At 31.7% G+C, this 12,101-nt stretch overlaps 2 protein-coding genes across 2 annotated transcripts; both read right to left on the bottom strand.

The window, feature by feature from the left end:
• On the bottom strand, positions 5,428–6,731 carry LOC104764202. The gene is made up of 4 exons (XM_010487691.2): positions 6,599–6,731; positions 6,362–6,517; positions 6,046–6,241; positions 5,428–5,673 (listed from the first exon to the last, which is right to left on the bottom strand). The coding sequence occupies exons 1-4, from the start codon at positions 6,656–6,658 to the stop codon at positions 5,618–5,620; spliced, it is 468 nt and encodes a 155-aa protein (XP_010485993.1). The 5' UTR covers positions 6,659–6,731; the 3' UTR covers positions 5,428–5,617.
• Positions 9,067–10,799, bottom strand: LOC104764203. The gene is made up of 4 exons (XM_010487692.2): positions 10,361–10,799; positions 10,118–10,273; positions 9,808–10,003; positions 9,067–9,351 (listed from the first exon to the last, which is right to left on the bottom strand). Exons 1-4 carry the CDS (start codon positions 10,727–10,729, stop codon positions 9,296–9,298), a joined length of 777 nt encoding a protein of 258 aa, XP_010485994.1. The 5' UTR covers positions 10,730–10,799; the 3' UTR covers positions 9,067–9,295.

Genomic DNA, 12,101 nt, shown 5'->3' on the forward strand with positions numbered 1-12,101 from the left:
TGTTGCTTGGTTCTCCCACAACAGAAAGAATTCATGGTTGAGCTTCGTTTCTTTGAGATATAGTATCAGGACTTTCCACTCAAAATGTCTAGCTTGATCCTATGAAGATTGTAGTCGTCTTGCAGAGAAGTAAATAGACAATGTTTGATTTTTTTTCAGTTTCTTATGTTAAACAGAAGAATGATTTAATAGAAGGGAAGTTTACATCTTGTTATAGTGTGATGTCTACCAAAACTAGTTACAGGACAATCCAGTGGAAGCTTCAAATGGTCTTCCTTATACTTGATAGACACAAGACAAAGACCATGAGGCGGTGCAGGCAAATTTGTATACTTTGCAAGCTCCCTCCTGTCTTTGGTTTCCAGAATCATTGGGACAATATCTGAATCCAATGCTTCTTTTCCAATCTGAACCAGCAAAGCTACCTGCAAATGTGGAAAGGACTCAGCAGACTAAAAACATTACTTCGCCTTGTCAAGCATCGTTAAAGAGAACACAAAACTAACCATGTTTCTCACTTGTCTGTACAAAAAGCCTGAACCTTCAACTTCAAGCTGTAGAAGAGATCCCTAAACACCATGTTTCTTTGTTTGGTTTTTAAAAAAAAAATTATTTACAATGTTTTGTTGTTTCATAAAAATTTGGTATTGTATTTTGAATTTTAGTAAAAGTTTTATAAGTTTGAAATTTAAATGTTCTTTTATAATTTTTATAATTTATAAGTTTATAAGTTTAAGAATATGTTTAAGAATAATATATAATTGTAATAAGTTTAATTGTAATATTATATACCAAATTCATTAGATTTTATAATTGAAATATGTTTAAGAATATTATATTATTAAATCTTATGATCTTAAACATGTTCTCCCTATAACTAATTTTTTAGGAAAAGATCTTAACTACTGATCTTAGATTATTTTTCTAATATATTTAATCTAAGAACACAAAAAAAAGTTGTCCCTTTAAAGATGCCCTTATGATGACTGTATTTTTAGCCTCAACTGCACCATGAGGCACTTGATCATCATTAAATATGGTTAATACCAATTCCAATCTATCTCCATTTCTACCTCCAAACTCCATTTTTGAGAAAAATCTTCTCCAATCCCACTTTATTTCCATCTCCAAAATAGAGATTTCTATATTTGTCTCTATATTTGGAGACTTTTAATTCATTTCTCCATTTTGGAGTTGAGCTTTTTTATTTGCAAATCAGTCCATTAAATTTATATAGATTTATATTATATATATAAATACAGTTAAATATTATTATTTTCTACTTAAACTTATAAATAATAATTTTAAAATTTAACAATTAACATATATAACATAGAAAATGGACAATACAAACAAAAGTACAAAATAACATTACTATCAATAAAAATTTAAACACATAATATGACTTAAACTGAAGATTAGAAACAACTTAATACAACAAATACTAATAATTGATGAATATTGTGTAATGTAATGTTGTTCAATAATAAATTTTAAATATAAATAACATGCTAAAAAAATTCTTTTTTGCTAAAAATAAAATAATTGGGTCAAATTTGTAATTTAAATAAATAAAAGATCATTATATAAATTAATAATAAGATGTAAGAAGAATATTCTAAGAGTATTTTCTTTTGGAGTCAAATATGGAGAAATAGGTTAGAGTAAAACCATCTACGAAATGGAGTTACTCCAAAATAGAGTAAAAAATGAAGAAATGGGTTGGAGATGATATATTAACTGCAAAAATTACTTTATAATATTTTATATTCATCGATAAGACGATAAATGATTTAAATTATCAATTTACTGAACACTTGTTGCAACTTGCAAGTCTGCATTGACTTATATTTTATCGACAGCTATTGCCTATTTGTTGTGAGTATAAATTTTTTTTCACGAAAGGTTGTCTATTTTTTGTAATTCATTACTCTGTGACTTTTTGAGTTACGAGACTTATGACTGATTATTGACCTCATATGATGTGACAACTGGTGACAATACTGAGCCTTTAAAACACAATTAAGAGCCTAAACTCTAACATGTAGTGTCTATAGGAGTGTTAACTTTTGTGCTTATACAAGTTGCTTAGCTGTTTTCCAATATTGGTTGGATAAAAAAGTCATGGATGGAAGACGAAATACTAATAAACTAGGAGATATCCCGTGCTTAAAGCACGGATCAACATTTTTTAAAAAATTATATTTTTTTTAAAGTTATTTCGTTTGAAATAATATTTATTTTTAATTGTTCTGTAAATCTATTAGTCTATTTGAATACTAATTATTTTAGAATATTATAGTATTTTATTTTTGATGTATTATTACAGTTTTATATTGTTTGTTTGTTGTATTTGCATTATATTTTGTGAAATATAAAATAGTAATTTTAATATTATAATTGTGAGAAAATAAAAATAATTAATTTATTATCTAGATAAAATAGTTTTACCAACCCGCCAATGTTAAAATTAAAACACACATTTTTCATAGATTGAGTGATATATCTTCGTTTTTTAAAATCCAAATCACAACATATGCAGAAAATTATGTATTTTATTAATCATAAGTATTATATGAAAATTCCAAACATTTGTAAATAAAATTAAATAAAGATGATAGGAGAATCATAATTTGAAATCTTAACAAAATCTTTAAATTTAGTTTTACCAAAATATTTTGTTATTATTTTTTTAGATTTTTTAATATTTAATCTGTGAGTGTTTTTTGTTTTTTAGTTAATTATATTTACTTAAATTAATTAATTAAGTTATATTAAATTTTTTTAATAGCAATTGAATGTAATTTTTTACACATTTTAAGGTTAGTTTCATATTTGTACTTTCCAATTAATATAGTAGAATAATAATTAGTACTGTATCATTAGACCATCTATTCTGGTAGATTCTCTTACCATTACTCTTATTAAAAAATTAATAAAAGGGAGACAGAAGAGAAAAAACGGGGAAACGTTTTTTCCGATAGTAACTTGAGAATCGGTACTCATAACAAATAAGACAGGTAACAAATAAGATAGGTGTTATGTGTTCAGTGGAACAACTATTAATAAATAAGTAAATAATAATAATTCGTGAAAAAAATATTTTTTTTTATCTTTTTGAAAAACATTGGCCGGTTACTCCAGTAATGATGCCCTTATAAATTATAAGAAATTGCATCATGTCATATATGCTTTGTTTTGCATAATGCTGTTTTTTTTTATTTCTTTTAAATCCTTCCGGTTTCATATGAAATGCATAGTAAGTACTACTCCCTTTATCAAATTGTTTGTTGCTTCATCAATAGATTGACTTCCTTTAACAAACAAAAAAGGGCATATGTAGATTGACGTAACAAAAAAGGGCATATGTAGATTGACGTGTATTCTCATGTTTGATATATTACACATTTACACCTTACATATATGTACGCTGATAATAAGTAATATAGTTTCCTTTGGAGTCAATATAATATATATTGAATTCCCATACTCACTACTCACTAGCATATACATTTTAGGTCTTCTCGAGTTTCCCTACCACAATGATATATTATTGTTTGTAATAAACTAGTAATGAATTTGTGTACCATCTCTAAAGTTTGAAGAATATTGAGGATATCTCAACTAAAATGAAAAAGTAAGCGGATGAATCTTTATCAAAACAAAAAGTAAGGGGATGAATCGTTTGGTATTGTTGTGGCAGGAAGATATATCGTTATGAGTATATCTATTGATAGTTGTATTGCTATGGCTTAATTATGAGTATGCAAAATCTCCTAAATATGCAATTTTTATTTAAGAATTTTAATCTATTGATAGTTTTACTATAATATCTTCAACACAATTGAAAATCATATTCAGCAAAAGCTTCACTAATTAAAGTCAAATCATTGGCATTAGCATTGGGCCGGCCACCAATACAACGAAAGCAAGAAACGAAAATTTGCCGAGAATGATCTGCTGCTCAAAAACTATAAGCAAGAAGCCAAGAATGATACAAGACTTGGTTCACTGAAGAGGGGTATTGAAACATATGATTTTTATTGAATTTGAAAGAATTTAGAAATCTATACAAATCTAGTGTTATTCAATTGTGTATTTCATAGATTCTTTTTAAATTCATTTCTTATTCAATTTATTGGTTTATAAATTTTATTAAATTCTAGTGTTATTAGGTATTAAAATTGTTTTAATGGAAATTAGAACTAGAAAGTAAAGGTTCAAACAAGAAAAAAAATCACATTTTTATGGTATAATTTGGATAGATATTTTTTGTTTTCAGATCCCCACCCCTACCTCTCTGTATTATAAACAAACAATGCTTGTAGATCTTCTAACTTTTAAAGTTTTTAAGTGCAAGTAAAATAAAAAGAGAACATTAAAAAAAAAAAAAAAAATCCTTAACTAATCTCATTAACCAAAAAGTTCGATATATGACTTACTTACCCAACAGGCCAACACTAATCATATTTCTTTCTTCCTCTGCTTATCATTATTTGGCTGTTTGGTTTATTGGGCTTGTTATACGAAGTGGAACTGAGATAAAGCTACACGTGGCTTGCTCTCATTCGTTAATTATTTTCCTAGACTCTTCAGAAAACTCATTTAATACAAAAAGATTTTGTGTATTAAATTTTAGATATAATCTTATTAATGTGAGTAGGGATATAAAATAAAATAAAAAATCTTGTCACATTTATGTATTATTTTAGTGTTATCACTGAGTTTCAAAATTTTGAAGATGTAATTACTCAATTAATTTGGTACTAGGTACTATCCCGCGGAAAATCGCAGGCTGAACTTTTTTTTGATGAAAATTTATAATAATTTATTTTATTATTATGTTATTCATAATGGTTTGTAATTAAAACTTTATTGTTGATATTATAATTGTTGTATTTAAAAATGTTTATTGAAAATCTGTCAATCAAATATTTGTTTATAATGAAAAAAATTATTTAAACTTTTGTGAAATATTTGTTATAATTGTGAAGTAAGTAAAAAGATATAACTAACATGTAAAAAAAATGTAAAAAAAAGTCTTATCTGTTAGTTTTTTTTTAAATATAAATTAGTTTTGATTCTATCAGATTTTTTTTTTTTACTTTTTTACAATTTATTTTATTTGATGTTCCCTTATTTTCGTTTTTTGAATTAAAAATATTTATTTAATTAATTATTTTAATCTTAATTAAATTTTTCTAATAACAATTAAATGTAATTTTTTACACATTTTAAGGTGAGTTTTATATTTGTACTTCTCACTTAATATAATAGGATGTCTCCACTAACCACTTTTTAGACACAAATAAAAATGTGGATGTTCCAAGAAAAATACAAGACCACAAATTAGTTAGAAGTAACAGATTGTTTGACATATGTAAAAAGCCAAAAAGAATATAAGAGATACGTTGTCTAAAAAAAGAAGACCAAAACAGATGTTTTATATATTTGAAATAATGTCGTCAAAATCTACTTCAAGGTCAACGCAAAAGATAAGAAATGGAGTATGAATCTCAATCAACGAAATAAACTTAAGCGACATTCAGAAAGATCGGGGTAATATACACAATCCTACTTAGTAGAGTCGTTAAAGAAAACAGCCTTGTGAAATTCTTCAACTGCTTTCTTCCATCACCTCGTCGGCTACCTCTTTCATTTGATCTCTTTCAACTAGCACATTGACAACAAAATCAAATGTTAACTGTAAGTTGGTAGGCTAAAAGAAACAGACAGAACCAGCCATATCTCTATGCACCATTGACCATCATTTTTACGAGATAACAATCAGAGTGCTCATCGTCTAACCTAGTCTAGAAGCGACATTGTTTCATACACTCCACAATCAAGCTAAAGCAGAAGAGTCTCACAAATAATATTTGCCATGTCGAGAAGACAAAACCAGAAGATCACATGTGTCAACCAAACCCTAGAAGTAGATAAAATTTAGTGAAGTGTGGTTTCTTCACTGAGTGGTGTATCTATTCTAGTCATTTAATTTAAATATACAAAACTAATTGGAGAGATGTGAATAGGAGAGGATACCGAATTTTGGTGGAGAAGTGGGTCTGCAAAGGATGGGATAAGTAATGCCAGCAGACCAAGCCACTTTAGCTTGATACTCAACTAGAGGTGCATCAGGAGAGTCAAACTCTCTAGCAGCAAAAGTGATGTAGTACTTTGTGCAGCCCCCTGGATTGAAATTAGCCCTCAAAACATGCTCGAGAATCACATTAAATCCCTGGGAAACAAAAGAGACAATTTAAGAATGGCTTATCATCATATCCTAAAAACACTTGGAACTCTGAAAGGCCCAAACTAGAGACTAGAGATTAGAGAGAGAGAGAGTTGGCTTGCTTACCTTTTCTTTGTTATATTTGTCAAGACAAAGAGATACCATGTTTGCTAGGAACTGACGAACTGTGATACCTCGACGCATTTTGTCATCAAGACCCGGGACTGTAGCAATCCCAGCCCAGAGGTAAGGTGGGAATTTGTCACTTGGCTCGAAAAAACCCTAAAAAACTAAACATAACAAAAATTAGGATATGTTATAAATATGACAAAAGATTCAAAATTTGATGAAAGAGGATGAGACCTTGGTTTCGATGACCGTGCGACGGTAAAGTCGGGCTTTCTTCTCGAATTCCTTGTCCATATACTCCTCATCATTCTCAGAGGAATGATACTCCCGTCCATCGAAGCTATCCTTATCCCATTCCAAATCCCTATCCTCCTCATCCTCCTCCTCCTCCTCCTCCTCCTCCTCCTCCTCTTCCTCCTCCTCTACACCTTCTTCTTTGTCGCCTTCGTTTTCACTGGGATCCTCCTCCAGGTTCGTTGTTTCGACCTTGCGCTTCCCCAGCAAAGAAGAGTCATCGCTGGTGGAAATTTCCATGGCCTCCGTCGGTTGAGTCTCGCAAGATCCATCCTTTCTCTCGGTGTCGCTTGATTTGGTGGGAGCCATGCCCGATTCTTTGAGTAAACCCTAGATTCCCCTTTTCAATTATTCAATTTGGGGTTTTTTCTAAGATCAAACGCACAGATAACAGAAACACACACAATTTAAAAGTTATATTATATTCCCCTCTCCGTGACACACACATTTGTGCCATTAAAAAGAATTCAGTTTTTTTTCTTCTTTTTTTTTTTTTGTAATATATGATTTTTGTTATCTATATACTATAATATAAAATGCAATCTATGAATACTACTTATTCTACAAAATAATTTCAAAATACCACAGTTTCATTTTTCTTTTCCCAAAATACTTCTACTAATTTAATTTTTCAACAATACTATTAAAAATGTTTGTTTTTCAAAAAATAACAGACATATGAAAATTGACTTTGACCATAATGCCATAATACCAAAGCTAGTAGTCCTCGCAAGTATGATGAGGTAAACAACAAGTAGAGAATTACAAGTATCTGATTGGGCCGATAGGCTTTCTATCTATGTTAACATATGTAACGCAAAGCTGATTATTAAAGATCAGTATATATTATTTTTGATTTTTTTCTAAACACTTATGTGTCACTCGGTCAACCTTCAAAATAACATTGGTTCGAGGGATGAAAACCACCTTAGCTTGATACTCAACTAACTAGAGGTGCATCATGAGGAGTGAGTCAGACTCCCTAGCAGCAAAAGTGACTTTGTCCTGCCCCCAAAACCTAAACGCCAACAAAACATCCAATCCCGATGATTCTCTCTTGGTTACTTGATTTAGATATTTCCTCTGATCTTTCCTTGTATTTGTTTCAGTTTAAAGTTGTTACTCTATGGGAGGGAATGTTGTAATCCCCAGTTGAAGTTAATGAAAGGTATGTGTTATTTATTTATTTTTTTTTTTTTTATTTAAAAAAAAAACAGACGTGGTTAACAAGATACCCTTAAGACTAAAACTAGAATATTGTCGAATTTTAAGAGACAAAAGAGGAAAATTTATGACACGACGACAAAGGATGATACCTTGGTTTCGATGAGCTGGTGTTTATAGACGGCATTAGATGAATACTCTCTCAGATTACTCTCTCAGATTAGATGAATCATATTGCCGGCCATCGAAGCTATCATAACCCCATTCGGGCTCTTTATTTCTGTTAATCTCTCCGTCTTCACTATCCTCATCTAATTCGTTTTCTTCGACACCATCCTTGTCAGCTGTTTGCTCGCTTTCACCGGAATCCTCAGGGTTGGGAGTTTCGGCCCTGCGCTTCCCCAATAACGATAAGGCAACAACGCCGTTGGAAGTTTCAATGGGCTTCTTCAGTTCTAGGTCGCTCGAAGATCCATCTTTCACCTCGACGTCGCTTGATTTTGGAGCCATGTCAAGTATCGAACAAACCCTAACTATATCCTTGAAGTCAATTTGGTATTTTCCAAGTAAATCACACAAATGTTATGTCCTATAATTAAGTATGGTTAATTTGGTATATGTGGTAATATATATTCTGGTTGAAATTGCCATTGGTCGTCAAACCAAAGTCCCTAATTTTATGGTCAAGCCTCTTGGGTTTGATTTGATTGGGCTTGGTTATACGAAAATAACGAAAATAAGGACCAAACAGATAAGTATATATTAAGCTATTTAGTTTTATATATTTGAAAGATGACAAGACGGGGATAGCTTGGACTTTGCATAATGTTCAAGGAAACTACATCCTCAAGGGCTACTCAGCAATAGAGCCAACAGATACCGCGCTGGAAGCTGAAGCATGTGCACTAAGAGAAGCGACCTTTCAATTAAAACGTCTTGGGTATCAAGATGTCACCTTTTGTGGTGACTCACAAATCATCTATCACTATTTGGAAGATGTCATTATGGAGCGCTCACCCAAAGAGATATCGAAGTTACAGTGTTACCTAGAGGATATTATCTCGTGGGCTAAAGGAGTTTTTCTCTTTAAGCACATCAACAGAAAAGCTAATGTTCTGGCTGATACATTAGCAAAAGTAGCTCGAATAAAAAATTCTCCTCTTGTAATCTCTTGGAGTTGCTAAAATATGTCATAAGCAAACTGTAAAATTTTAATTTAATTAATATAATAGTTGGCCGAAAAAAAAATGTCGTCAAATTCTACTTCCAAGGTCAACTCAAATCTAAAATACACTATATCTTGAGGATTTCATACTAGTGTATGTATCATATAACCTTGATAGCAGAAGATAAGAAATGGAGTACGAATCACAATCAACGAGATAAACTTAAACCACATTCACAGAAAGATCCGGGTAATATACACAATCCTACTTAGTAGAGTCGTTAAAGAAAGCAGCCTTATGAAATTCTTCAACTGCTTTCTTCCATCACCTCGTCCGCTACCTCTTTCACTTGATCTCTTTCAACTAGCAAAAAAAAAAAAAAAACAGCAAGATCAGATGTTAACAGTAAGTTGGTAGGCTAAAAGAAACAGACAGAACCAGCCATATCTCTATGCACCATTGCCATCATTTTTACGAGATAACAATCAGAGTGGTTAAGTGCGCATCATCTAACCTAGTCTAGAAGCAACATTGTTTCATACACTCCATAATCAAGCTAAGCAGAAGAGTCTCAAAAATAATATTTGCCATGTCGAGAAGACAAAACCAGAAGATCAGATGTGTCAACCAAACCCTAGAAGTAGTTTGTTTAGCAAAAAAAAAACCCTAGAAGTAGTTTGTTTAGCAAAAAAAAACCCTAGAAGTAGATATAACTTAGTGAAGTGTGGTTTCTTCACTGAATGGTGTACTCTGTTCTAGTCATTTAATTTACAAAAATACAATATGTGGAGATCTGAATAGGAGAGGTGAAAAAGATACCGAATTTTGGTGGAGAAGTGGGTCTGCAAAGGATGGGATAAGTAATGCCAGCAGACCAAGCCACTTTAGCTTGATACTCGACTAGAGGTGCATCAGGAGAGTCAGACTCTCTAGCAGCAAAAGTGATGTAGTACTTTGTGCAGCCCCCTGGGTTGTAATTAGCCCTCAAAACAAGCTCGAGAATCACATTAAATCCCTGGGAAACAAAAGAGACAATTTAAGAATGGCCTTATCATATCCTAACAACACTTGGAACTCTGAAAGGCCCGAACTAGAGACTAGAGTTTAGAGAGAGAGTTGGCTTGCTTACCTTTCGTTTGTTATATTTTTCAACACAGAGAGATACCATGTCTGCTAAGAACTCACGAACTGTGTTACCTTCACGCATTTTGGTATCAAGACCCGGGACTGCAGAAATCCCACCCCAGCGGCAAGGTGGGAATTTGTCACTTGGCTCAAAAAAACCCTAAAAAAACAAAACATAACAAAAATTAGGATTTATGTTATAAATATAACAAAAGATTCAAAATTTGATGAAAAAGGATGATAAGACCTTGGTTTCGATGACCGTGCGACTGTAAAAATGGGCTTTCTTCTCGAATTCCTTGTCCGTATACTCCTCACTATTCTCAGAGGAATGATACTCCCGTCCATCGAAGCTATCCTTGTCCCATTCCAAATAGCTATCCTTATCCCATTCCGAATCCCTATCCTCCTTCTCCTCCTCTTCTTCCTCGTCCTCTACACCTTCTTCTATGTCGCCTTCGTTTTCACCGGGATCCTCCTCCAGGTTCGTTGTTTCGACCTTGCGCTTCCCCAACAAAGAAGAGTCATCTCCGGTGGGAATTTCCATGGCCTCCGTCGGTTGAGTCTCGCAAGATCCATCCTTTCTCTCGGTGTCGCTTGATTTGGTGGAAGCCATCCCCGATTATTTGAGTAAACCCTAATTCCCCTTTTCAATTCAATTTAAATTTGGGGGTCAACGCACAGATATACACGATAGACTGGTGTGATGTGTCGTAACTATTTGTCGTAACTATAGGTTTATAAAATATAAACCAAGGACCATTTCATGACCAAAAGGTTCAATATTTTTTTTTTTTTCTTTTTTTTCTTCAATATTATTTCCAATCGTTATGATTTATGACCGCAGTGTGAGTTATGAGTCTTATGACTATATATTTTTTAGCGGTCGAATATGGCTCACTGCAGCAGGACGCACTTGATCATCGTAAACTACGGTTAATATATTATTATCTGCAATATTTTTTTTTGATAATATTTCGTATTTATCGATAAATGTTTTAAATTATCGATTTATTGAACACTTGTTGCAACTTGCAAGTCTGCATTGGTTTATATTTTGTAGACAGTTATTGTCTATTTGTTGTGAGTATAATTTTTTCTCACAGGAAAGGTTGTTTATCTTCTGTCACTTTTTTGAGTTATGAAACTTATGACTGATTATTGACTTCTGATGTGACAATACTGAACCTTTAAAACAAAATTAAGAGTCTAAACCGTAACATGTCTATATATAATTGTTAAATTTTGTGCTTATACAAGTTGCTTTAGCTGTTTTCCAATATTGGTAGGATAAAAAAAGTCATGGATGGAAGACAAAATACTAATAATAGTACTGTATCATTATAAATTATAAGAATTGAACTGCATGCATTATGTCATATATTGCTTTATTTTGCATAATGCTGTTTTTTTTGTCTTTTAAATCATTCCGGTTTCTTATGTCAGATTGTTTGTTGCTTCATTAATAGATTGACTTCCTTTAACAAAAGAAAAAGGCATATGTTGACTGACGTGTATTCTCATGTTTGATATATGGTTACACCGGACATATTTACGCTGATAATAAGTAATAAGATAGTTTCTTTTGGAGTCAATAGCAAATATATATTGAATTCCCACACTCACTAGCATATACATTTCTTTAGGTCTTTTCGAGTTTCCCTATCCACAATCATATATTATATTCTTTATTGTTTGTAATAATAAATTTGTGTGGAAGCAAGTGAAAGATTTTTACCATTCTAAAGTTTAAAATAATTTTGAGGATATCTCAAATAAAATGAAAAAGTAAGCGGATGAATTGTTTGGTATTGTTGTGGTACGAAGATATATCGTTATGAGTAAATAAATCTATTGATAGTTGTATTGCTATGGCTTAATTATGAGTATGGAAGTTGAACAGAACCATCAGAGGAAGGAGAGAGTAGTTCTTGAGATGGGTCTTTGTCTGAAACGGAGGAGATGAAGAAACCAAGTTCCTCGTAGCT

Source organism: Camelina sativa, chromosome 19 (assembly GCF_000633955.1).
Source record: "Camelina sativa cultivar DH55 chromosome 19, Cs, whole genome shotgun sequence".
NCBI classification, from domain to species: Eukaryota; Viridiplantae; Streptophyta; class Magnoliopsida; order Brassicales; family Brassicaceae; genus Camelina; species Camelina sativa.